Source organism: Balaenoptera acutorostrata, chromosome 5 (assembly GCF_949987535.1).
Source record: "Balaenoptera acutorostrata chromosome 5, mBalAcu1.1, whole genome shotgun sequence".
NCBI classification, from domain to species: domain Eukaryota; kingdom Metazoa; phylum Chordata; class Mammalia; order Artiodactyla; family Balaenopteridae; genus Balaenoptera; species Balaenoptera acutorostrata.
Genome location: NC_080068.1, coordinates 96,206,553 through 96,232,467, shown reverse-complemented (window position 1 = coordinate 96,232,467; position 25,915 = coordinate 96,206,553). Strand labels below are relative to the sequence as shown.

Here is a 25,915-nt window from a genome sequence, read left to right as displayed (position 1 = left end):
GGTGATTGTTCTAGTGCAGGTTACCTCTAAGAAGCTTTATACTTTATGACCATTACTGTTGGCTTGTTACAGAAGGTAAGCTGGATTCTCAGAAATGACACTGGAGGGTTCAGGTTGAGTTGTGCCTACAAGAGACAACTAGCAAATAGCATTACTGGTTTCTTTACCCAATATTTACTGAGCACCTGCCATGGGTCAGGGCACGTAGTAATGCTACCGTCTTATGTTTTTGTGGCACTTTATAGCTACTCACTGTCCCATTCTTTATCTTCTCAGTGAAATGACTCAGGCTTAGTTGCCATAGGATTCAGAGAATTAAAAATTACTCCAGTCAGGAACAGTTTTATAAGAGTAGATGGGATTAGAGCTGAGATTCTAACATTTTTTAAAATTTTAGTTTATATTGGAGTGTAGTTGATGAACAATGTTTTGTTAGTTTCAGGTATACAGCAAAGTGATTCAGTTATACATATAGATGTATCTATTCTTTTTCAAATTCTTTTCCCATGGGACTCTAACATATTAATACTTGTCAACAGATTATCAGACATTCTTAGTTGAATGGGAGGTGGGGTCAGTATCACCTGACCACACCTGGCTTTCAAAGACCAATCAGAATAAAATATTTATTCTCCAGTTTTATTCAGAGAACAATTTTTGATTCAATTTGATTTAAAATTCATTATTTTAGAATATACAGATTCAGTTGCAGCACCTGCTGATTCCATTTGATGCCTTTTTGGGAAAGAAAAGAATATATTTGATTCTATTTTTCATTATATTTTAGTTTACAACCCTGTGTGGAAAAAGCAAAAGCCTTATTGAAATCTTTATTTTATACAAAATCCTGTATTGCGTTTTGTTCATCCAAATACTGTATGTAAATTATTTTAATTCATATTGTCTTTGATCTGCGCACAATGAATTTGGCAAATTGAACGTCAGTCATTTAGGTAACAACTGTTATCATTTCTTAGAGAAATTGGTCAGTAAAGCAGATGGTTTTCCAGAACTGCTTATCTGCTGGATAAGCTTTGTGCATTGTAATTACAAGATAAAGTATTAGTAACACTTACCAGAAACCATTTTAAACTGAGTAGTTCATCTTCAAAAAGACTAACAATTCAGTATCTTCTATTACTATCAGTTAGATTGCACACTTTTTATAGTGCATCTTACTGGATTATGGATTAGCTGATTTGGGAACCCATTGTTTTCAGCAGTAATTTGTGAGTTTTATGTAGTTTAGCAGAAAACAGGTTAAGTCATAGCATTTGCTATTACTCCCATATTATAAATAATCACACACTGTGAGAAAGGGAGTTGCAAAAAATAAATGGACTTAGAAACCAAGACTATATGAAGCTGCTAAAGAAGAGTTCTACTGACAAATATTGTTTGGACAAGATGTACCGTTAACTTCAGCTACATTTTCTTACTACTAAGCTAACAGAGCTGGTTTTACTTTTCTTGCTTTATTATATACCTCATAAATCTCCTAAATTGTTTTGAGATATTTTTAGACCATGATATGCCATAAGCAGTATTTTCAAGCATGCATCTTACTTAGTCAGCTTTGGGGCTTCTAAACAGTGTATTTTATATTCTTTGCTTTCTTCCTCACTCCTTATCAGAGTTCAGGGAATGGGATACGTTTTATTGATAATACAAGCTTTAAGGAATTCTTAATTAAATATTTTCTTCCTGTTTTGAAACTCGGTCTGAGGAGCCAAAGAAAGACAAAAATGTTGGTCATAATGTGACTCCAAGTTCTAATGGGCTCGGAAAATAGTATCTGTAGAGAAAAGAATATAAAATAGCTCTTAAACAGCCACTATGGTGAATACGTGGTTCTCTTATCTTTTACTTTGATTTCTTTTCTCAGGTAAATAATTCAGAGTGTTTCAAAGCATTTCTTCTTTCTTTTAATGCTCTGCACTTGAGCAGCTCTGGTCACATTAACATTGATGGAAGCCCTTTTCTCAGGCCCTGTCCATCTAGTTGAGAATGTCTATGGCCACTTAGAATCCATTTAACTTCAGACTTGTTTGCTTTGTTACGATTTAGCATTAAAACCACTGGCTCTAGAGCAAGCATGCTGATGCAGTGAGCTCATTTTATTTCTTAATTCATACACTCAGAGCTAAAAGTCTGTGTTACCCTTAGAGGGTATATACTCCCATTTATCTTAATTCATCGTTTCACCATGGAATACTTTGCAGATCAGTACTATTTTCTAGGCGTCTGTTAATTTTTAAACTTTATGAGCCTGTTCTAAATATGTTTTTTCAAAGACAGCACCAGTTGTTTCCTAGATGAAATGCAGCTCTTTTACTTATTTTGGCTCAGTTGGGTTTGAAACTATGTACCTGCTTGTTCAAACAGATGTGACTGCACGCCAGGATACATAGGCGAACACTGTGACATTGACTTTGATGACTGCCAAGATAACAAGTGTAAAAACGGAGCCCACTGCACTGATGCAGTGAACAGTTATACATGCATCTGCCCCGAAGGTTACAGGTAAAAGTGCAAGTACACATTTGTATTTAGAGTTAGGTGTTACAGGGTTCAATTCATATTGGCAATTAAGTAACGTCTAATTAAGTATTTTCTCTGTTTATTCTTCAGTGGCTTGTTTTGTGAGTTTTCTCCACCCATGGTTCTCCCTCGTACCAGCCCCTGTGATAATTTTGATTGTCAGAATGGAGCTCAGTGCATCATCAGGATAAATGAACCAATATGCCAGTGTTTGCCTGGCTACCAGGGAGAGAAGTGTGAAAAATTGGTCAGTGTGAACTTTGTAAACAAAGAGTCTTATCTTCAGATCCCTTCTGCCAAGGTTCGGCCTCAAACAAATATCACTCTTCAGGTAAGATTCCCCCACTACCAAGAGCTAATCTCATTTTAAACCAATTCAGCTGCCAAATATAAACGTACGTGGTGGTTTGTGAGTGATATTATTTCTTAAATAGACAGTTACATACTGCATAGCACAATGACAGAAAATGCTACTTGTGTGAAAAGCTTCTATTATTCTTCTCTCTAACATTGGTGTCTTTCAAAACTAAATGGGCACTAGGTATTTTTATTCACTACTTGATCATATAAAACACACAGAGACAAGGCAACAAAACCTCTCTCTTTGTTTTGCGCTCAGGTAATGGCATTTTATTCGTTTATTTTTATGGCTCTGCAGTTCAGGTTCTGCACGGTAGCGGGGGCGGGCGCTGGGGGAGCTTTCGTTAGGAAACCTGCAGCTGAGAACAGCACAGGTGAGACAGAACACACCTTGGCAGAAGTGTCAGCCAAGTGTCTTTTAACTTCGACATGAAATTAACAAACTCAAGTATTATCATAAGTCTTTCCACCAAGTCACCGTGTACCTTTGAGCAAGTCATTCAAACCCCTATAGACAAGATCAGGCTAGATTAGGGTGATAAATTTAGGGTACCTGGGGCAAATTGGGGCTGCATATTTGTTTTGTTTTGAATTCAAAGAAGTGTAACCAATTTCCTATAAAACCCATTCCATATTTGGTTTACCCTAGCACTTCAGTGAGGGGCAGGGGCTTCTTGAGAAGTCGGGAGGAATGGGATCCTGGAAGGCAGACCAGCCTTCTTTAAAAAAGCCTGGCCCCCTAACTTCCAGCATTTGCCACCCGTCTTGTTATGAGAAGTACCCAGTGGTGTTCGGGCTTAAGTTCTAACTTTTACTGAGCTGGTCCTTCAAAAGCCCGGAAAAGTCAGAAAGAAGGATAAAAACAGAGATTTTCCCCTGGTCACACCATAATTTAACATGTAATATGAAAATCCATCTTGTTCAATGCAGTCACATTTCACATATGCCATAAATAAAGCCCATAACAGGAGCAAAAAGCAGGTAAGTGAAAATCTCCAGCAAAGGAAATTCTAAGCACGTTCAGTGATGTTAACTTAAGTACTTCTTATTGTTCTTTTTAACAGAATGGAAATGTGATCATTTTGTTCCTGATTAGATTTTATCATTCTCTGCTGAGACAATATAGTTTGATATCTAAGGGGGAAAGCTTGATTTACTTTAAACGCTGTGAACTCTAATGATATGGAAAATATCTTTCAATTTTAATTTGCTGAAGTATAAATTATGTGATGTCCTTGTTTTTGCATATTTCGTAGGACATGAATCTTTAAGCTTTATCATTGCCAATATGCAGAAAGAGAATAAATATATAAGGTCATGAATGTAAAAAGAGCTTTTTGAAGTTCTTTATGAATTTATTTGCAACAGAGTAATCCAGGAATAGGTCATCTTTCAAGTAATCATTTCAATGTGCATTAGTATTTTATCAGAGCCATAAAGAAGAAATAAACCATAGTAAAAAACTCATTACTAAGATGTCTTGTTTCTTCTTAATGAAGTATGTCTGGATGACTGTTTGTCCTACTAATGTCAAGGTTACTTCCCACTAGATTGCCACAGATGAAGATAGTGGAATCCTCTTGTATAAGGGTGATAAAGACCATATCGCCGTAGAGCTCTACCGGGGACGTGTTCGTGCCAGCTATGACACCGGCTCCCACCCAGCTTCTGCCATTTACAGGTGAAGATCTGTCAGTTACTGGTAAAGGTGAAAACAATTGCTTAATGCAGAACTGCTTCTCCTCTCTTATTGTGTCATGGGGAGGGGAGGGAATAATTTGACTACAGCAGACTTTATGATAGGTGTGTTAGAGGCCTGGCAGTAACAGACAGCATACTCAAGTTGGATAATTAAGGAGAGATTTATAAGAGGACTGTACAAAGATTGGTTGGGACAGTATAGTAATCTGGAGCTAGTAACTAGGTATACTGCTAGTGTCCATGGGCTTGAAGGAGAGAGGGGAGGCAGCAGTTATGGAAATCGATGCTCAGAAAAGGAATTGTGGAGAGGACTGCGTGACAGGAGCTCAGGGAAGGAACCAGGGTTTTAAATACCTGATCCCCAAAATCTCCTGTACCCCTGCTTCCCTCTGGCCAAATCAGATGCCAGAAAACAAGGAACCCACTGATCTCAGTAATATAACTCACACATGAGCCTCCCAGGGCTCAGAGCAGGCTGAAGACAGATGGAGAGCAGCCCTAGAGAAACAGCTGCAGGATACCCAGCACAGGGACAAATTTAAAGTTACTATTCATGCAACACATATTTATCGAGCGCCTACTGTGCGCCAGGCACTGTTCTAAGCTTTCAGCAACAGAGCTCCTGCCCTTAGGAAGCTTACACGTAATAAGCCAATGGACAGCTACAAGATGTGTATTATCTGATCATCCTGTTGGAAGTTTTCTAATAATATTATGGTATTGATGATATATTGAAGACGTGAATGGGGTGGGATTTTCCTGAAAGTGTGCTTTTTGCATAAGACTAACCTTCAGAGCCCCTCTGTTGCATCTCAACACCAATCACCCTGCAGACAAGTTACCTAGTTGATTTCTTCACGTGTACAAATAACTGCTACCATTTAGAGAAAGGTCACAAAGTCATAGGCAGTCCGTTTTTCCAGGCAGATATCTTAAATGAACTGAACTGGCTAATTGCAAGAAAAGAATATTCTCTCATCCTTTTATTCTTGAAAAGATTTTAAGCTTTTAGAGAAGCACTCCCCTGTTACAGATAGCCTTGGTGTTGGCAATACAATAGGAGTGGTTGTGACCGGAGTGAACTAAAAGCAAATCTTTGTCAAAACAGGACTAGACTACATCTGCTCAGGTCTCCCTGAACGCTGCCATGTGAAAATGTGGGCCCAGGTTTTGCCAGAATTTGTGATTTTTCAAGAAAAGACAGAAATTTGGCTTTTTTAAATATAAAGTTTTCCCTCCTTCAGTATGGATTCACACTTTTTTTAAATACCATATGTAGCAGACAAAACACATTTGTAGCCCAAACATGCTGGGTAAAAGTTTGTGGGCATTGATGGAGACATAAAATGGAGATACTGGCCTTTATGATCTTGATATTATACTTATATATTTTCAGTGTGCTTCACATGTTATTTAATCTTTCATAACAGTTCTGGGCAATTGGATGCCCATTGTAGCCATGAATGGAATTCAGTAAGTCCTTTTGGTGGTAAGCTAACCCACTTGGGAATATTTAGAGCATGGAAACAAACACATAATTATTGGTTTCCAAGCAGAATACAATAGTTACTTCATCTCTAAATGGTGATGAATTAGTGCCAATATTTTAAATGTTGCTAGGCCTTAAATGTTATCGCCTCAATTTGTTTCAGCTCATAAAAAGATTTCAGAATATTGATCTTATGGTTCATTTTTGGTATTTTGTGTGTTTGTTTTGTTTTATGCAATGAAACAACATAGAACTGTCAGGAACCATAGTAAAAGTTCTTGGAGTTGACTTATTAAAGCTAGTGTTCACATTAAATGTACTTAAAATATTTCTAGGTAAGTTGTAAAAACCCAAGTGATTATATCCAAATGAGGATTTACTCTAAAGAGCTTATTTTGAGTTTATGTTCATTACCATTTTTGCCTAACAATAGAGTATACCCTGTAACATCTATGAAAAAGGATAATATCACATCACACACTTTTTGTTATGAACCGGAAGTAGATGTTTCTGCTTGCAGACCATCTAATGGAGACATCTGTTATGAGGTCCAAAGCAAACATAACTTTTATTTATTTCTTGCTTTTTAGTTTATGGCACAACAATCAACAAAAGTTAGCGCATTATTTTTGTTTTTTTAAAAGAAATTTATTTATTTATTTATTTTCGGCTGCGTTGGGTCGTTACCGCACGCGGGCTTTCTCTAGTTGCAGTGAGCGGGGGCTACTCTTCGTTGCGGTGCACGGGCTTCTCATTGTAGTGGCTTCTCTTGTTGCGGAGCACGGGCTCTAGGCATGCGGGCTTCAGTAGTTGTGGCATGTGGGCTCAATAGTTGTGGCTCGTGGACTCAGTAGTTGTGGCTCACGGGCTTAGTTGCTCCATGGCGTGTGGGATCTTCCCGGAGCAGGGATCAAACCCATGTCCCCTGCATTGGCAGGCGGATTCTTAACCACTGTGCCACCAGGTAAGTCCCAGTGCATTATTTTTTTTTTTTAATTATGTATTTATTTATTTACTTTTGGCTGTGTTGGGTCTTCGTTTCTGTACGAGGGCTTCCTTTAGCTGCAGCAAGCGGGGGCCACTCTTCATTGCAGTGCACGGGCCTCTCACTATCGCGGCCTCTCTTGTAGTGGGGCATAGGCTCCAGACGCGCAGGTTCAGTAGCTGTGGCTCACGGGCCTAGTTGCTCCGCGGCATGTGGGATCTTCCCAGACCAGGGCTCGAACCCGTGTCCCCTGCATTGGCAGGCAGATTCTCAACCACTGCGCCACCAAGGAAGCCCCCCAGTGCATTATTTTTAAGTTAAAGAAAAGAAGCAACAATCACCGAGAATTCAGATAGAGAGATGATTGATTAATTGATTGATGTGGATACAATATATGGATACTATATATATATATGTATATATATATAATATATGAATATAGTAGTATTCCAATTGACATTTTAAAATGCTTTTGTGAAATAGAGGCTACTGAGAACATTAAATTATTTCAACACACCAGGAGAATCTAGTTTTTAACAAGTAATAATCATAGTGGCTGAGATATATGTGGAAATCTAGGCTTGGCAATTACTATATATAAACTTTAGCAAGGTATTTAATTTTTATGTGTTTCAGAATCCATATCTGTAAATAATAATGTAACGCCTGCCCCATCAATTCACTACAAGGATTTAATTCTACACTCAGCTCTGTCCTCACTCCTCACTCACTTTGTCTTCATTCTCGTCTCCCTTCTAGCAATGGAGGAAAATCTTTTTGGTGTCTCTTTCCGGAGTGTAGCAAGAGTTGAAAGTGAATCCTCTCTTCTCATACATTGACACTGGAAGTACATGTTGTTTACAATTTCTACGGAGAGCAATTTGGAAACATCTTTCCCACTACTGGGAATTTACCCTAAAGTTATACCTGTGACATAGAAATGACATATGCGCAAGGTGATTCACTGCGGCAGTGGCTGTAAAAACAAAAGTTAGGAAACAACCCAAGTTTCTAACTAAGTAACTCCAGGGCAGCCACACAATGGAATGTGCTGTTAAAAAGAAAGAGGGAGTGAGAGAGGGAAAGAGGGAACAAGAAAGTTCTCTATCTATGATATTGAAAGATTTCCAAGGTCTATTGCTCAGTATAAAATAAAAAGTAAGGCAGAACAGTGTCAAAGGTGGGTAAATAAGTATATGTGTTTTTATTTCCATGTACTTGCATAAGGAAAAAACTAGGGATAGAGAGGAAAGAGTGGGGCTGAGGCACAACTTGTGTATAAATACCATTTTATATCATTCTGATTTTTGAACCATTTGAATGTCATTACAACTCAATACTAAAATTGAAGTAATAGAAATAGAGCAGGTGCTCTAAAGACAATCTGCCTTGATTCAAGTCCCAGCTCTGCCATCTATTAACTGTGTGTCTTGGGCAGATTGCATAAGCTCTCTGGTCCTCACCTGGTAAATGGAAGTAATAAATCATAGTTCCATCTTGGCAGGATTGTGGTAAGAATGTTATGATTTGATACATGTGGAGTATTTAGAATAAGGCATACCAAATAGTAAGCAGTACTACTAGCTGTTGGGATCATAAATTCAGAATGTGCAAAACTAAGTTCATTTCCTTTGCTTCACCCTGGTGCATTCCTAATTTCATTGAGAGGCATCACCATCTTCTTGGTCATCTTAGGTGAAATGAAGTTACTCTTAACCTTTTTCTTTCACCTTCAATTTGAAGTTTGTCCAAGTCTTAATTCTGCTCTTACTAATTTTCTGGCATTTATCTAAATGCCTCTATCCTTGCTCAGGCCTTATTAGAATACGTACTCTAATGAAAAGTACTACTTCTCCATCATTACAACAAAATCCATCAATAATATTGTTGCCATTCAGATTTCCCATAAGTTGCTTAATAAATATTTTGTTTGGTTGAATTAAATTTTCAAATCTTGATGTATTTCCACTTTATATAACTTTATTGAAAATGCATCACACTAGGGAATTCCCTGGTGGTCCAGTGGTTAGGACTCAGCGCTTTCACTGCCGAGGGCCCGGGTTCAATCCCTGGTCAGGGAACTAAGATCCCACAAGACACATGGCGTGGCCAAAAAAAATCACACTGATGTTTTAAAAGGGGATATTTTTACATATCCTTACATCAGAGAATTTGTCTGAGTTCAGTTAATTGCATGATTTTATGTTATATAAGATTTACCTTGGTAAAACTTTGTTTCCCAAATTATGCAGTATTTAATGTGCTATTGGAGCATCGCATATGGGAGTAATGTCATATATCAGGTGCCTCGTTTCAATTGCCTGGTTAATCTTCAACACTGATGGAAATGGATTTTGTTTATTTTAGTAAAATGAAATCTGTTAAATTAGGGGAAACTGTCATCCATTATTATTGTTTCTATTGTAGTATATTTTTTGGTTTAAAATGTTTGATCTTATGCCCTACCAGCTCCCAGCTGTTCCAGGTCCCAGCCATTTGAGTGGTCCTGGCTGAGACCCTAGACCCTAGGAACAAAGATGTTCTTTCCCATTATACCACGTTTAAATTTCAGAGCCTCAAAACCAAAAAGAAAAGGAAAAAAAAAATTTAAAAATAAAATGTTTGACCTTAGATGTCAATTATTGTCTCAAACGAATTGATATGAGAACTATTATTTCATGGAATTATGTTTAGAGGTAGTAGTTAACAAAGATGTGCGTTTAAGAAAACCCAAATGTAGTAATTGTTTATTTTCCAGTAGAACTAAAGTGGCATGCACATTGTCTCATTTTACTTCTTACATCTGAGAGAAGATCGTGGTTTCCTGTAGACATGTGTACTGCTAACAGGGCCAGGCATACAGGCAGTGGTGTAGAGCCAGCACCAGAATCACCTGAAAGGTGTGTTACAATACAGAGTACTGGGCTCCACCTCTAGTTTGTGATTCAGATCTCAGATAAGCCCCAGATGTTCACTTCTGCAAGTTTCCAGGTGATGCTCTGATCCAGGGACCACAATTTGAGAACCGTTTATGGAAAAGGAATGTATTTGAGCTGTGCTCTGAGAGCTAACGGTGTGCATCACTTCTCACATCCAAGTTCCAAGACCTCTGTTTGATGCGGCCTTGTTGAGAGTAATTTCTGCCATAGTAATCAGCAAATGCTACAAATCCAGACTCATTCTTTTACAGAGAGCCAGTTGTTAAACATTTGCCTGCACCCTGCTAAGAGATCTAATCAGCAGCAACAAAGACGACGTTAGCAGCCCAACAAGTGAATGAATGTAGAATACGGCACACATGCCTAATTGTTATAGTGCTTGGAGAATAGCATAAAGAGGGATGTGGTAGTAGTGCCATGAATGAATGAATGAATGACAGCCCAAACTTGAAGCCAACATCAGCAGTAGTCCCTCAGACAGGGATAGAGTAACACATTATTTTCTCAATTAAGCTGTTAATTGATTGCCCTTCAAAATGACTTTCTTTTCATCTAGATGGGCAGAAACTTTTTAAAAAATCGTTAATGACAATTGTATGCTTCTTTCTTTAGGTTCAAATTAATGTCATTTTCCAAACCAGATAGCTTCTTTGGAGACATAGTCGACTACTGTTTAAAAATTAAGAAATCAGGTGCACACGTTACAAAGGTACAGTACTGTACCGTGCCTTCATCAGTTTCAGTATTCAGGGAACCTGCACAACTTCAGGGGACTTTCCCCTGCAGACTGTTAGGTTGGTTGGCTACACAGTCTCTGGGTTATGCAACTTACAAGCTTATGTTAGGAAAGAAAAAAAAAGAATTCGTCTCATTGGAAAGACAGACCATTTCCAAGATAAACACTCAGCCATTCTTGACATGTTGTATGAGAAGGCACCACTTTTTATCAGCTTCACAACTTTGAGCAATTTACCTCACCACTTTGTGCTTCCATTTCATGGGGAGACTTGGAAGCAACTAATGTAAAGTGCCTAATCCAGTACTAGGCACAGAGTATAATAATTGGTAATGCTGGGGTTTATGGATACTCTTCATGCTTGGATACCCAGATACTGAAGAATAAATACCCAAGTGCAAATACTGTTGCCCTACATGTGACTCCTACCATATGTTCAAATGTGAAGTCTCTTTCTATTTTAGTGCATTTTTATTTAAATTACATACATAAGGTCCCCAACTTACGATGTTTCCAGTTACGATTTTTCAACATTATGATGGTGCAAAAGCAATATGCATTCAGTAGAAACTATACTTAGAATTTTGAATTTTGATCTTTTTCCCAGGCTAGCTATTTGCAGTAGGATGCTCTCTCATGATGCTGGGCAGTAGTAGCCTCAGGTCCCAGTCAGCCACGCGATCACAAGGGTAAGCACCCAATACACTTACAACCATTTTGCACCCAGACAACCAATCTGCTTTGCACTTTCCGTCCAATATTCAATAAATTACATGAGATAGTCAACACTTTGTTATAGAATAGACTTTGTGTTAGATGATTTTGGCAAACTGTAAGCCAGTGTAAGTGTTCTGAGCATGCTTAAGGCAGACTAGGCTAAGCTATTATGTTCAGTAGATTAAGTGTATTAAGTGCATTTCTTTTAAGTGCATTTTTGACTTACCATATTTTCAGTTTACAATGGGTTAATTGGGACTTAAGCCCATCGTAAGTTCAGAAAGATCTGTAATTTGCTTCAAAATGCAACTTTACTCGATAAATTATTTTATAAAACGTTCTTCTAAAAACTCTTATGCTAATACATAAATACTTTTAATCCCACTTGGCTTCCCATTCCTTCCACTCAAAGAAGTGGGCAGGGAATTTTTTTATTAGCATCCACACTTCACAAATGAAGCATCTTTAGCCCAGAGATATCAAAATGAGGTGGCCAGTTGAATTTGTCTAGTTTTTTATTCCTATTCTATTGCACAGAATATGCCAACAAATACTTGGCAAAAAAGCAGGAGTTCACATAAGCAAAGTGAACTATTTATCTTTACTCCACTGAAATACCTTAAGATTTACAATTGAGATAGAAATATAACAATATCATTGTTAATGAATCCTGAAGACATAAAGACAATCAAAGACAATTTAGAGCCACTCTTCTTTTAAGCCCCAAGTTTTTAAACTCTTTTTCTATAGCAAACCAAGAAACAATTGAGTAACAGCTTTGTTTTCACACATCCATTTGGAAATCCAAGAAAACAAAATCTCAGGTAATAGATGAGTGTAGTAAAACTGAATTACATAATAAAGGTAGTAAATGCAATTTATGTTCCTAGTGGAAAGACTCACTGTTAAGTGGTTCACTTGCGACTTTTGTGAGTCATGGAGTATATAGTTCCCTAGGGAGTAGTGAAAGAGTGTTTGTCAGTACTTGTCAGGACCCAAAAGGATGTTACACATCACAGGTGGATAGGTAGGAGATGACCGTGATAGACTGTAAAATCGATGATGGCTTAGTTTTATTCTGCAACAACTGGTGTGTCAATCACTGCTTTTATTTTGAAAGGGTATATAGACAAAGGACTCCTGGGCAACCCCCAGATCTCTGGCTTTAGGAGACAGCATGAAACACCAATTTAGAATACTCTTAGCTCTGCCATATTCTCTTCAGGCCCCATACACACAGTATCATCTTAAAACCAAAGAATCTAAAAATATTAATTTCACAATACTTATCTGTTAAAAACCTGGGCAAGGCCTCACTTAATTCTGAGAAATATAAACCGAATTAAGCTCAGTGGTAACTCTTACCAAGTTCTGGAATCATCAGATTAGACATTGAAAGCTTTTGGGGGGAGAAAAGTGTAGTCAGTCTGAACTTCACTTATAATTGGGAAAAGAGAAGCCAAAAACAGGTTTCAAATCTGTATATCTCATATGCGTTCAATGATTTTTAGTAAATGTACCAAGTTGTGCAACCATCATATAAGATTTTTTTCCATAGAACTTTATTCCTGGGCTGTTTGGGAGAGAAATCATCTATTAAAGGCTGGCTAGTGGTGAGAACAAACACATGCCATTTGTACAGTACTAGATACTCTTCAGGTTTTTTATTTTAAAAGTGATGAATAATAGTTATAAGCACGTACTCTAGAACCAGACAGCCTGGCTTCAAATCTGTTTAGCCACTGGCTGTGCCATCTTGGGTACCCTAAGTGCCCAAATTTAGAGTTGTGAGTCTTAAATGAGTTAATGCATGTGAAGTTGACCCATAGTAGGTGCTGTGCAATTCTTTGATCTTATTACTTGCATTTCCCTAGTGAGGAAAAGAAAGCAGAGAAAAAGTAACTGAAGTCACAGTAACTCAGTGTCTCACATCTAACAGGAGCTAGGATAAGCTGAGCAAGACTTACCTCCCAACATTACCTTTCAGGATAGCACCACTGAAAATTCCAAATTTTTTAATAAAATGCATCTTTTGGATGTCCTGTCCTAAGTATGCCTGAAGGATCTTGACTATCTATAACTGTAATCCAACTAGTATTACTAAATAAACTCTATATGTTATTCTTAATACAACTCTCCTATCTTTAATTTACTTAACATACATTTATTGAGCATCTACTATTTACCAGACACTACTGGATACATTAAGGAAGAAATAAATAATACAGGGCCCCTGATTTAAAGGAGCTTACAATTAGTGGGAGTTAAAGACATGTACTCAGGAAAAAAAAAAAAAAAAAGGAAGAAAGAAAGAAAAAAAAAAGAAAGGAATAAAGGAGTAGGAAGTAAAATGAGTTAATAATGAAACTACTTACCTCCAGCTTCCCAGCTGAAACACTGCTTTAGAGTGTGCAGAACTTTAAAGGTATTAAACCTTTCAGTTACACTGCACCAAACACCATCATCAACAATGACACACCTAGATCGATTGCCTAAGACTGATGTGTGACCAAGAACCAGTTCCCTAGTACAAATGAGTCTTTTTCTTTGCAAGTGTAAAGGGAAAAGGGGGGCCCCATTATTAATATTTATAAATTAAATAATGTCATTGTTCACAGAACATTCATATAAAACCACTTAAAGAGTTGTATATGATGACAAAGGAAAAAGCAATTGACTACCACCTTCTCTATGTATATCTTTATATTAATGTTTTACTTAAAACTTCTAATAATTTGAATATGTCCCCAAAGAAGTTATTATATTTCTGCCAGTCTTTAGCATTATCTTACAATTAATATTAAAAATAAAGCCTGACTAATTTCTTCTTGAAGAAGATTCTGTAGTAGTATTGGATTATTTATATGATGACAGTGGTGGTGGTGGTAGTGATGATGATGGTGATACTAATATCTAGCGTTTAACTTTGCACTTTCTATAGGCTAGATGTTTTGTTCTGCATTTTAAAAAATCATTTCATAGGGATAGACCTCAAATTAACCATAGGAGGGGGGAATATTTGTTAGCATTTACTGAAGAGAAGATTGAAGTTTATTAGCAATTAAGTTACTTATCTAAGGTCAAACATTTAATAAATGCAAGACCAGCATTCAAATCCAGGCTTATCTGATTCTTAAATCTGTATGTTTAACCAGTAGTTGGTACTATTTAAGACCACTAACAACTTTAGTGTTGGTATGCAACTTTATTTAGAAAGTATTTTCTTTGTATATTGTTTCCTCTGTTGATTTTAGTGGCATCAAGTGTTGCGATAATTAAATGTGTAAAAGGCAAAAATATTGATTGGCACATCTAACACTTATTTTTTTTAAAGATGATATCTGAAACAGGTTGTTAAAAATTCCTGCACATGTGGACACTTTTAACTACTTAACACCAGAGAACTTCAGGTGTTTTCACAGCTCTGCAGAATGGTTTATATCGTTGTCAAATCACAAAAACATTTTATTCCATGTCGGCAAACAGTGGAATAAGATTAGACTCCTGTGGTGAGAACCATGAAGAAATATCTATACATTTTTCTGTTATTTTCCAGGCTTGACGTATTTGCAAACTTAAATCTCAGTGCCTGGAAATTTAAGCAGTCATCTTGCATAGAGAGTATTAGATATTCACGATCCTCCTTATAATATGTTCCCATATTTCCCTTTTTGAGCCCTTTTTCCAATCTTTCGAGTCAACGTCTCAGTATATTAGTTCTTTCATATTCGCTTTTGATCCTATTTTCTTTGTTGCTCCTGTTTCATTTGTCCTGTTTGCATCTTTGCCTGATGTAACACTTGTGTTAGATTGACAGCTACCCTTTAAAACCTTGTATAGCACCTACCTGCTAATTGCACCCAACTTCATTTTCAATTGTCGTTTTCCGTTTACCTGTTTCTTAGTCTCTTTGTTTTTGTCCATTTTGTGAATTTCCATAAGCCCTCTCAAATTTTTAAGAAGGCGGATGTAATGATTGTTGGACCTATCCCTTTAAAGTTATAGAAGAGAAATTGAAGAACCGTTGTCATCACTAGACTCCCTAGATATGACTATGTTAAGCATTCTATTTAATCCGTTATTCCCACTTCTCCACTGAGCGTAATCATCTTCACAGTAATATCATTTGATGGACATCCTTCTGAAAAATGCAAAGAAAGTGAGAGTATATTATCAATTAACAAATTTCAAAAAGTGCAGTGATCCTGCCAAGTTGGTTCTTCCTGCATTTATATGTATGTTTGATTCTGATAAGTATTGCTGTGTAGTGCTTAAGAGTGCAGAGACCAATGATCCCCTAAGATCAATGTCTAAAAAGTATATTTGGCACGGGTATAAGTTAGCTGTCTTTTGAATACAATTAGGAGTAACAGTATCTGAACAAATGAAACTTTAGTGGCATTTAAAATCAAATGCATAAATTATGCTTTGGAATTTCTACATACTGGGAGAATGTGATTGGATAATGATAAAATGTATTCATTTCCACTTCTCCCAATGGGAGAACAAACTTATTTTGTATTTTGTATTACCCAAGAAATAAAAAATGATTATATCTCCTTGAAAATATCTATTATTCTAAAATCAACTACTGGCCTTTATCTTTATTAATGTTAAATAGGAGTATCTTTTCCAAAAAGAGCTTATTGGAGTTTGAATTGTAACTCCTTTTCTTTTTTTTTTTTAATTAATTAATTTATTTATTTTATTATTTTTGGCTGTGTTAGGTCTTCGTTTCTGTGCGAGGGCTTTCTCTAGTTGCGGCGAGCAGGGGCCACTCTTCATCGCAGTGCGCGGGCCTCTCACTATCGCGGCCTCTCTTGTTGCGGAGCACAGGCTCCAGACGCGCAGGCTCAGTAGTTGTGGCTGACGGACCCAGTTGCTCCGCGGCATGTGGGATCTTCCCAGACCAGGGCTCGAACCCGCGTCCCCTGCATTGGCAGGCAGATTCTCAACCACTGTGCCACCAGGGAAGCCCCAACTCCTTTTCTTTTTTTTTTTTTTTTTTTTTTTAAATTTATTTATTTATTTATTTATGGCTGTGTTGGGTCTTCGTTTCTGTGCGAGGGCTTTCTCCAGTTGCGGCAAGCGGGGGCCACTCTTCATCGCGGTGCACAGGCCTCTCATTATCGCGGCCTCTCTTGTTGCGGAGCACAGGCTCCAGACGCACAGGCTCAGTAGTTGTGGCTCACGGGCCCAGTTGCTCCGCGGCATGTGGGATCTTCCCAGACCAGGGCCCGAACCCGTGTCTCCTGCATTGGCAGGCAGATTCTCAACCACTGCGCCACCAGGGAAGCCCTCCTTTTCTTTAATAAATATAAAATTGGAGGATCAGTTAAGTTATCTTTTTTTTTTTTTTAATAGCGTGGAGACGATCAATGATGGAAATTTTCACATCGTGGAACTACTCGCCCTGGATCAAAGTCTCTCCCTGTCTGTGGATGGAGGGAGCCCCAAAATCATCACCAACTTGTCAAAGCAGTCCACTTTGAATTTTGACTCCCCACTCTATGTTGGAGGTAAGCTCTTTTCCAAATTCCGTGGATTCCCAAACCCTGTGATTCTCATCACAGACTGATCCTGAAGTTGTTGATGCCTGGGGCCATGGTCATTGATCAGTCAGTGAAAGATGGACAGCAAAGATAGAAAAGAGAGAGCCCTAAATGGGTGATAAGAGACCATGTTGTAACCCTGGCTCTGGGTCTAACAAAATGCGTGGTTGGAGTGGAGAAGGACATTAATGTTTCTTTTGTGTCTGTCACATACTAGGTGATTTACACATCATATAATCTAATCTTACTATTCTGGTGTATAGGAAAAAGAAAGCTGGTTAGAGGTCAAATACAGACAATGAAGAAGACGGGGAGTCAAGTGTGATGCAAACTGAGGAGCGCATGACCCACCCCAGCACTCTTAAGGAGGCGAACACTACCAGCTTCAGTTAAATGTCGCTATGCTGGAATGCCTCTTCTATCATCTGTGAACTCATGTACAGGATAGGATAATTACTAATGAAATCAAATGAATGAATGAACAAATTAAACGTACAAATTGTATTGGGGCAGCAGGAAGTACTTCTCTTTAGCTAAGACCTTATGGTGAATGAACAAGGGAGAAGGTCAGAAAGGTGGATTAGGGCCTGGAATGACAGAGTGAAGACTCGACTTTATTTTTAAGCAGCAAGAAGGCAGATGAGTAAATAGATGAGGGATAGAGTCTGAGCAAACTTCTGAAGGAGCTTAGAGGAGAAGACCTGTGATGGAGAGAGCTTGTACTTTTACCTCTATCTGGAGGAGTAAATATATATACTGGAGACGGAATTTCAAATTTCAGGCAAAGGACCAAGAAAGCATATGATTTTGAATTGATTTGCACTGAATTAAATTACTGATAAAATTAACTCATTTTACAGATAAATAAGCTAAAGTTTCTGAACAGGTCAATGTAACCAATTTCTTCACCATGACAGGTATTTTCATGAACTTCACATCATTATTTCCCCAGTAACGACCTTGGGATGCTACATAAGTTTCTTAACCCCTCAAAACCTTCCCTAAAAGCATTTTGGGAAATTTCCTGAAATTCTAGAGCACTTCTGTTTTTAATAATTTCAGCAGTAGAAAATCTGAACACTTTGATAGACTTCTGATTTTTTTTTAAAGCAGTTAAAAAGTCTTTGGTTCATTTCTGTAAATATTCATTGAGCACATCCCATAAGCTAAGAATGAAATTAATAGGTGCATGAAGAATACAAAGCTGAAAAAGAAATATCCCTTCTGTGCCAGGGGAGTGGGGAAGGCAGTCACATCTTCATGAAACCACAATACATTTGTAATAAAAGTATCTCATATTAAGTCCGTGCAGCAAGTTGACTGATCTATTTGCTTCATGGGAATCACTCTGTGGGATTCATTAACAGGCAAAAGCCGTCCATCCTTGCCTGCATTACCATGAACGGCAGTTGCTTTGGGATGGGTGAAGCAAATCACAGATGTTACCTGTGGTTGGAGAGAAAAGAAATTATATTTACTAAGCACATGCTGTGTGCTCAATGCAATGCTGCTTTTACAGTCTTAACCCTCAGAGATGTTAGGAAGTAGGTATGATTTTTTTGTTTTATAATCCCTAAGGGACTTCATGGAATATGTCCAAGTTGATAGAGACCTCGTTTGAGTTCAGGTCTGTCTAACCCCAAAGCCACCTGCATTGCCACTCACCTTCTTAACAAGGAGCAGAAAAGGAAACAAGTCTAAGTTCTGTGGCCTTTCATTGATTTCTGGACTTGCCCTTCACTTGATTTTATTATGCTTTCATTAGAAATCATTTCATTAAATCTTTTAAGACCCCTTTAGAATGTGGTGAAAATAATAAGTACAGAATGGGAGTGCTTGGACCAGAACATTTTTCCAAAAAGGGGGAAAAAATGTTTTAAATTAGTACTGAGAAGTGCTAATCCTTCTAAGGGTAGAGGGCCTGGAAGAATCCACATGGTGCCTCTTTCCACTTCCAAGCAGCCCCCCTGCCAGAGAACACACTAGGCTCATTTCCTTCCCACTCAGAGGACAGTCTCAAGGGTAATTCGGATTTTAAAAATACAATGCAGTCCTAAGACTGCAGCCCTTAATTCTTTATGGTAAAGGCAGGAGAACCTGAATTAGCAAAGGAGAGCAAGGTAAACAAGCTCTCCTTTTTCTCAAAGTCTGCAAACAGGAACACTCCCCAAGAAAGATGGCCCAAAGGGGATGCATTCCATGCCTTAGGCCCTTGCAGGAGTATTTTCTAGCAAAACAGGGAGGCAGGTTTCCCTACCTTTGGGTTTTCAACTACCCATGGTATAGGCTTTACTTAATACAAAGCAATGTAATCTTTATGTTTTTCTGTATAATAGTCCAACCAGAACATACATTACTTAAAGGGATTTTGTTTTTAAAAAGTAAAGACCTGCACATAGAGACCCCTCCGTGCATCACAAATCTTCTCCTAATACCCTCATTGGACAGAAGATATCAGTGTTGACAGTTGGTCCGTTTATTGTCATTTTGAAATATGTAGAGCTTGTTAAGGCTAAAAACTGTCTACTAAGTTACCTATTGTTTGATAGATTGAATTCCAGCTGTGGTCCATGGCATAGAGGAAAGGCTAAAGGAAAAAAAAACATGGATCTGCTTCTGTTTTTCAGTTAAGACTTAGTTCCCTGGTCAGAAGTCTACCAAGCACCTGAAAAGGTTGAGTTAAGACAGTTCTTGACTTTATGATATCCTACTGAAAGTAACTATATGTGTGATGTATCAACATTTTCATTTACAAATTACTACAATCAAAGCTAGACCTTTATCATTGTTACTTTGGGAATAGAAGGAACACACTTACTAATTGCTTCTCCCTGCTGTGGAACTTCATGGGTCTGTAGTTAGTCTTGACATGTGCACATGTGTGTGTTGTGTGACTAATTGAAAATAGTCTTGGAAGAAGTTCTTTTTTAACCTCTGAAGAAAGGACCATAAATGTGTGGACATTAAAGTCCACATGTTTTGGATGGATGGATATGACTACGTGAGAAGAACTTACCCCCAAACAAGGAACTCCCAGTCACTAGTCCTCTCCTGGAAATGGAACACTGCATCCTTTTGACCCCACTCTACAAAGCAACCCAGTTCCCAAGGCCAGACACACACAGACTAAAAACTTGAACTCATGACCTTCAAATCCTAGACACTAATTCAGTACCTGTCAAAATGTGACCAGGACCACCTGCATCAGAGTCACCTGAGCTTGCATGTTAACATTGCGATTTCTATGCCCACACCTTCATTTTGGGTTAGAATCTCAGGTGAGGAGAGATGGGGGCCTGGGAAGCTGCCTTCTCAACAGCGCCCCTATGGTGGCTCTTATGTACGATGGGCTTGGAAACAACTGGTCTGGTCCATCCACTCATGTTACAGATGAGAAAACTAAGCCCCAGAGAGGAGAGATGACTGGCCCAAGTGCACACAGGCCAAAAATACAGACTTTGACCTCTAGCCTAGTGGTTTTGTATAAGCGGCTATCTGACTTTGGTGCCTGCTAGACCTCGAATGGAGCTGCTTCAAATGGGAAAGGAGATGCTGCCACAAGGCAGCGCCCAGAGAGTAGAGTACTGTGGTTTGTGGTCTTTATAACCAACAAACCCTGTAGAGAGTGAGAGCCCTGGTCTTTTCCAGCCTCGACCCTCCAACCAGTAGCTCAGAGTCTAGTTGCAGGGATGGTGTGAGTGCTGGGGGGAAGGTCAGCTGCTCTAAAGGCCTCGGCTCCCTCCCCTCCCCCGCAGCGACCTGGATGGTTGCCTCATGTAGGATCCCATCCAGGAACTATTTCAGGGTCTGGCTTAGGCCATGGAACGATTCCTCAGTTTTGCCAGATAAGGGTTACCAGATGACCGTCACTGGTGGAATATATATGTGTGTGTGTGTGTGTGTATATATATATATATATATATATATATATATACACACATACACACACATATATATATACATATATATATGTATATATATATACACAAAGATTGCAAATTCTGGTTTTGGAGGAATTTCTTTTATAGTCTTGATTTCTTGGAATAGGAAGGTTTCACTCTCAATTAGCAAGGGGGAAAAAAAGCATGTGAATGAGGTGCTGTCCTGATTGGAAGCAGGGTGAGTTTTTCAGACACTGACATCCACGGCTGAGCTTGGGACATTGCCAGTGGTGAGCTGGACCAGCTGCCAGCTTAGAATTTGGCAGGACTGGGGTGAATGGTCCCCGTGAACCCCAGCTCTCACCCTCTGAAAATCAGGGGACTGAACCATGACCTGAGATTGGGGAAGTTTGTGTCATCGGCTTAATTCTAACCCAGTCTTACTGGAGACACTGAGCATGTCGCCGAGCTCTCTGGGCCCTGGGCCCTTCATCTTTAAGGGGCAGGATTGGTCAGGGAATCAGTCTGGCTCTAGGCTTCTGGGCTGTGTGTCCAGGTTAGGGGGTGGGTGTGGAGGTAGAAGGGAGCATGAATTCCTCCCCCATTCCCAACCTTGCTTTTAAGTACAGTGGCCCTGATTTTAGGTTTTATAGATTCATGCCTCCATATAAGGGTTTTTTATTAAAAAAAAAACAAAAACAGAACAGATGTTAGAAACTAAAGATTGACCGCCAGTGAACTAGGTTCTTTATTCTAGTTGTGCATTAGAATTGCCTGGAGCATCTTCCAAAAAGCAGAAACAAAGAAACACACATCCCTTCTCCCTCCCCAACTCCACCCAGATAATCTGATCAAATCCGTCTGGGCTGAGGGCCCAAGCATCACTATTTCTCAAAGACCCAGTGTGATTCTGATGTGCAGCCAGGTTGAGAAGCGCAGGACGGGATGCTTGAGCCGCCTGGTCCTCCTAAAGAAGAGTCACGCAGACTCCTGCCCCGCTGGAAGAGCTAAGAGGGTCCGGGTGGCCACTGGCTGGGGAGCCGCCGAGGAGCGTGACCTCTGACTTGGTGTTCCCCCGCAGGCATGCCCGGGAAGAACAACGTGGCCGCAGCTCTGCGCCAGGCCCCCGGGCAGAACGGCACCAGCTTCCACGGCTGCATCCGGAACCTTTACATCAACAGCGAGCTGCAGGACTTCCGGAAGGTGCCCATGCAGACCGGCATCCTGCCCGGCTGTGAGCCGTGCCACAAGAAGGTGTGTGCCCACGGCACGTGCCAGCCCAGCAGCCAGTCCGGCTTCACCTGCGAGTGCGAGGAAGGATGGACGGGGCCCCTCTGTGACCAGAGGACCAATGACCCCTGTCTTGGAAATAAGTGAGTTTGGGCTGCTTGGTAGTTAAACCCACACACTCCAACCCTCAAAGCAAAACCCCAGAGAGGAAAGAAGGAAAGGGGGGGCGGTGGGGAGGGGAGAGAAAGAAGTCAGTTCATTAGCATTGTCTCCCTTATATTCCATCCATCATCCTCCCTCCCTTCTTGTCCTCTCCGTCTGACCCATTTCCATCCCTGCGGTCCTCCACCGTAGATGCGTCCATGGCACCTGCCTGCCCATCAACGCGTTCTCCTACAGCTGCAAGTGCCTGGAGGGCCATGGGGGCGTCCTCTGTGATGAAGAGGAGGATCTGTTTAACCCCTGCCAGGCGATCAAGTGTAAGCATGGGAAATGCAGGCTCTCAGGACTGGGACAGCCCTACTGTGAATGCAGCAGTGGATACACTGGGGACAGCTGTGATCGAGGTAAGCCAACCCAGCTGGGCACCTACCTCTATCTTGGCAAAGCAAGAGGGGCCCCCATCTTTGAACAGAGAGAGAGAGAGAAAGGAAGACACACAGAGGGAAGTGATCTGAGGAATGCCAGATCTTTGTACTGTTTGTAGTTGCTGCTGTTGATTTACTTAACAGTGTTAGGAAGGCACAGATGTGAAATGTCCTAAACCTCCATTGCAAGATATTATACACCCTTCACAAGTCTTCTCACACTTGATTTGCTATGAAATACTACTTTCCCCTTATGCAGGAGCACATTTACTTTCCTTCTTTCTTACCTTTACCTGCTGTTCTCATCTGTATAGATTACTGATTCATCTTCTGGCACAGAGAAGAGGGTACTAATAATTCTGCTCTAGTTTTAGGACAAAATCGCCTTTGACCTTAGAATCAACCGATGTATCACAGTAAATTATGCAGGTGAGAGGGATGGAAACAGGCTGACATTTCAGCCCACCTATTTCCTTCTCCTGTGTCTGCGTGATCAGAATGTGCTTTGCCTCCAGCTGGCAGGGATTTTGTTGTGTGTATCGGAGGGATGAGACGAGAGGAACGTGCCCATGGAGGCTTTTAGCAGATGTCTCTTTTTGAACTAGTTCATACTTGGGTAATTTATGAAGTTAGTGGAATGTTACTTGTATTAAGTAACAGATTGAATGATATTAAACTCCAGGTCTAATAAATTAAATTGCGTACTCTCTGAAACGGCGCCCTCGGTAAACAAAACCAGCTGTTAGTAGTGTAAAAACAGAAGATGTATATTTTTGCTGTAAAGGAAAAGATTTAGGGGAATCCAATTTTCTTGTCAGCCCAAAAGCATAGTATTTACGGTCCACATATATCGTATTCACTTTGCTCAAAATAAAGGCCGAAAAGAAGTGTTTTTCAAAGAACTGAAGGCTGTGCCACCAACCCATAATACGGCATATGAGCATAACACTGAAAACAGCCGTTACGAACAGGAAGCGAAAGCAGTGTCTCCTGATCTGAGTTGTAGATTCACGGCCACTTCGCACGACTTACAGCGACTGCCCTTAAACTGCTTGTGCTTTTTGTTCTTTTCTAGAAATCTCTTGTCGAGGGGAACGGATAAGAGATTATTACCAAAAGCAGCAGGGCTATGCCGCTTGCCAAACAACTAAGAAGGTCTCCCGGCTGGAATGCAGAGGGGGCTGTGCAGGCGGGCAGTGCTGCGGACCTCTGAGGAGCAAGCGACGGAAATACGCTTTCGAATGCACTGATGGGTCATCGTTTGTGGACGAGGTTGAGAAGGTGGTGAAGTGTGGCTGCGTCCACTGCGCCTCCTAAACCACGTCCCTGGCAGCTTTGGTCTTTGCAAAATGTTGTATACTTCTTGACCCTGTTGGACTCACGAATGCTTCATAGTGGAAATAATTGAAATATATTGTAAAATACAGAACAGACTTATTTTTATTATGAGAATGAAGACTTTTTTTTCTGCATTTAGAAAAAAAAAAAGAAATGCTTGAACTAAAGCTTCCCCAACACTGGAGAAGTATAAAGAGTGATACACCTGAAGGCATTAGAACAACGATGGAAACCATGGTTAACTTGGATTCATCTTTGTAACTTGCTGGAGACCAGCAGAAGCACATACCCAGCGGAGAGACGAGGTTCTCTCTGCTGATGTGAAGTTGCCCAGAGCATAGTCCCCTGTGCCCTGGTTTGCATCTACGCAGTTCATGAGGACAGACCAAGCACATGTGTGTGAGTGAGGGTGCAAGGCAGATGAATGGAACTCCAGCATTCACAGCCAGAATGAATGGATGAGAAATATTTTGTGCAAAATATAAAGTATCCTGAAGCCCTGGGTTCCATTCATCAGAGGAGACGAGAGTGCTAAAATAAATTTTATCTTCTTTTTAAATGTCAGCATGTTAGCAGGAGAAGCACACAAAAGTGTTTATCTACCGTTTTCCAGTATTAATTTTTTGTAATATAAATGACAAAGGAGATGATAAAGAACCAATAGATTATTGATAAATAAATTAGTAATAATATGAATTTTTGTTTCTATGAGTTCTAAACAGCCCTATACAGTATTCGGTTTCAATGAGAAATATTTATTGTATCAAAGTACGTTGTACTTAACATTCTAGGCCATCCTTTTGCTGTTCCTCAATGCTTTAATATATATTAATTTATAATTGTCCTGATATTTTTGTACATTTTTCAAACTTAAAAATCAGGATTCTTTTGTGGTTTTTTTGGCAATAGTACTAACATAGGGTGTTATCTTGGGATAAATATGTGTTGATCTGTTTGTTTACCTTGACATCTGACCACTGGTGTCACTGACCTACTGGCCTCATTCAGGACACCTGCAGAGGGTATGTAAAGTCTATGCCTGAGACGGTCATTGTACAGAAAGAAGCGCCCCCCCCCCACCCGCAGCGTGTCCTCACAGAACAGAAATGGTGTGTAGCAATCGACACTAGAAAAGTAGATCTTTTACAAGTTAATTATTTCCTCGACTTTTTTTGCCCTTTTACCGGGGGTGGGGCAGGGAGAGAAAAGGCTGTAATGTCAAGAACTGTGATTTTTTTTTCCCAAACAATAAAGCTCCTTGATTACCTTAATGTTCCCATGTTAACATGTTTGCTGCTAAATTACAATGTAGAATTGATAAGGATTTATAGTGGACCATGCTCTTCCCTCATTAAAATCCCAGGGTACCCTGTAAAGATGCAGATGTTCTTTCCAAAAACATTTTTACGAAGAAAACTAGACGTACGTGTATAATTCAGTGTGCTTTGTCTTTCTCCAGACTAATATCAGTTACACTACTGATGTTTGTAAATTAAACAGATATTTACTTCATTAACAGCTTGTTGGTTTTCTTAGAAACTGCACAGTATTTAGAGTCTCCTCCTTAAGAATTTCTTAATCAAGGTGATACCAAAAGAACAGGGAGGGAAACCTATACCTTTTTGTTGCCAGAAGTTGGTTTGAGATCAGCATACTGTCACATCTGGGTACTTTGGGATGGCCACATGAAAGAGATGGAGAAAAGAACACATTCTTGGCTAAGAAAAACAGTGCATATTCAATTAATTTTTTCCCCCAAAATATTATAAGATGAAATCTAACTCAACCAAAATGGTATTTTCCTTTTTGCTGTTCTTTTCCTCTCAATTAGATCCAGATGGAAAATAACACAAGAAAAA

The 25,915-nt window shown here is 39.5% G+C and overlaps 1 protein-coding gene across 3 annotated transcripts in view; it reads left to right on the top strand.

Annotated features, from left to right (window-relative positions):
• The window catches only part of SLIT2 (slit guidance ligand 2), a 386,465-nt gene extending 360,893 nt beyond the window's left edge, over positions 1-25,572 (top strand). For all 3 annotated transcript variants that reach the window (XM_007187619.3, XM_007187618.3, XM_057546961.1), the window contains 7 exons: positions 2,386-2,523; positions 2,632-2,872; positions 4,452-4,582; positions 16,833-16,987; positions 21,983-22,274; positions 22,486-22,697; positions 23,794-25,572. In XM_007187619.3, the coding sequence (XP_007187681.2) occupies positions 2,386-2,523; positions 2,632-2,872; positions 4,452-4,582; positions 16,833-16,987; positions 21,983-22,274; positions 22,486-22,697; positions 23,794-24,035 (1,411 nt within the window). In that variant the 3' untranslated portion in view covers positions 24,036-25,572. The remainder of the gene's footprint in view (positions 1-2,385; positions 2,524-2,631; positions 2,873-4,451; positions 4,583-16,832; positions 16,988-21,982; positions 22,275-22,485; positions 22,698-23,793) is intronic.
• Positions 25,573-25,915: the final 343 nt, after the last annotated feature.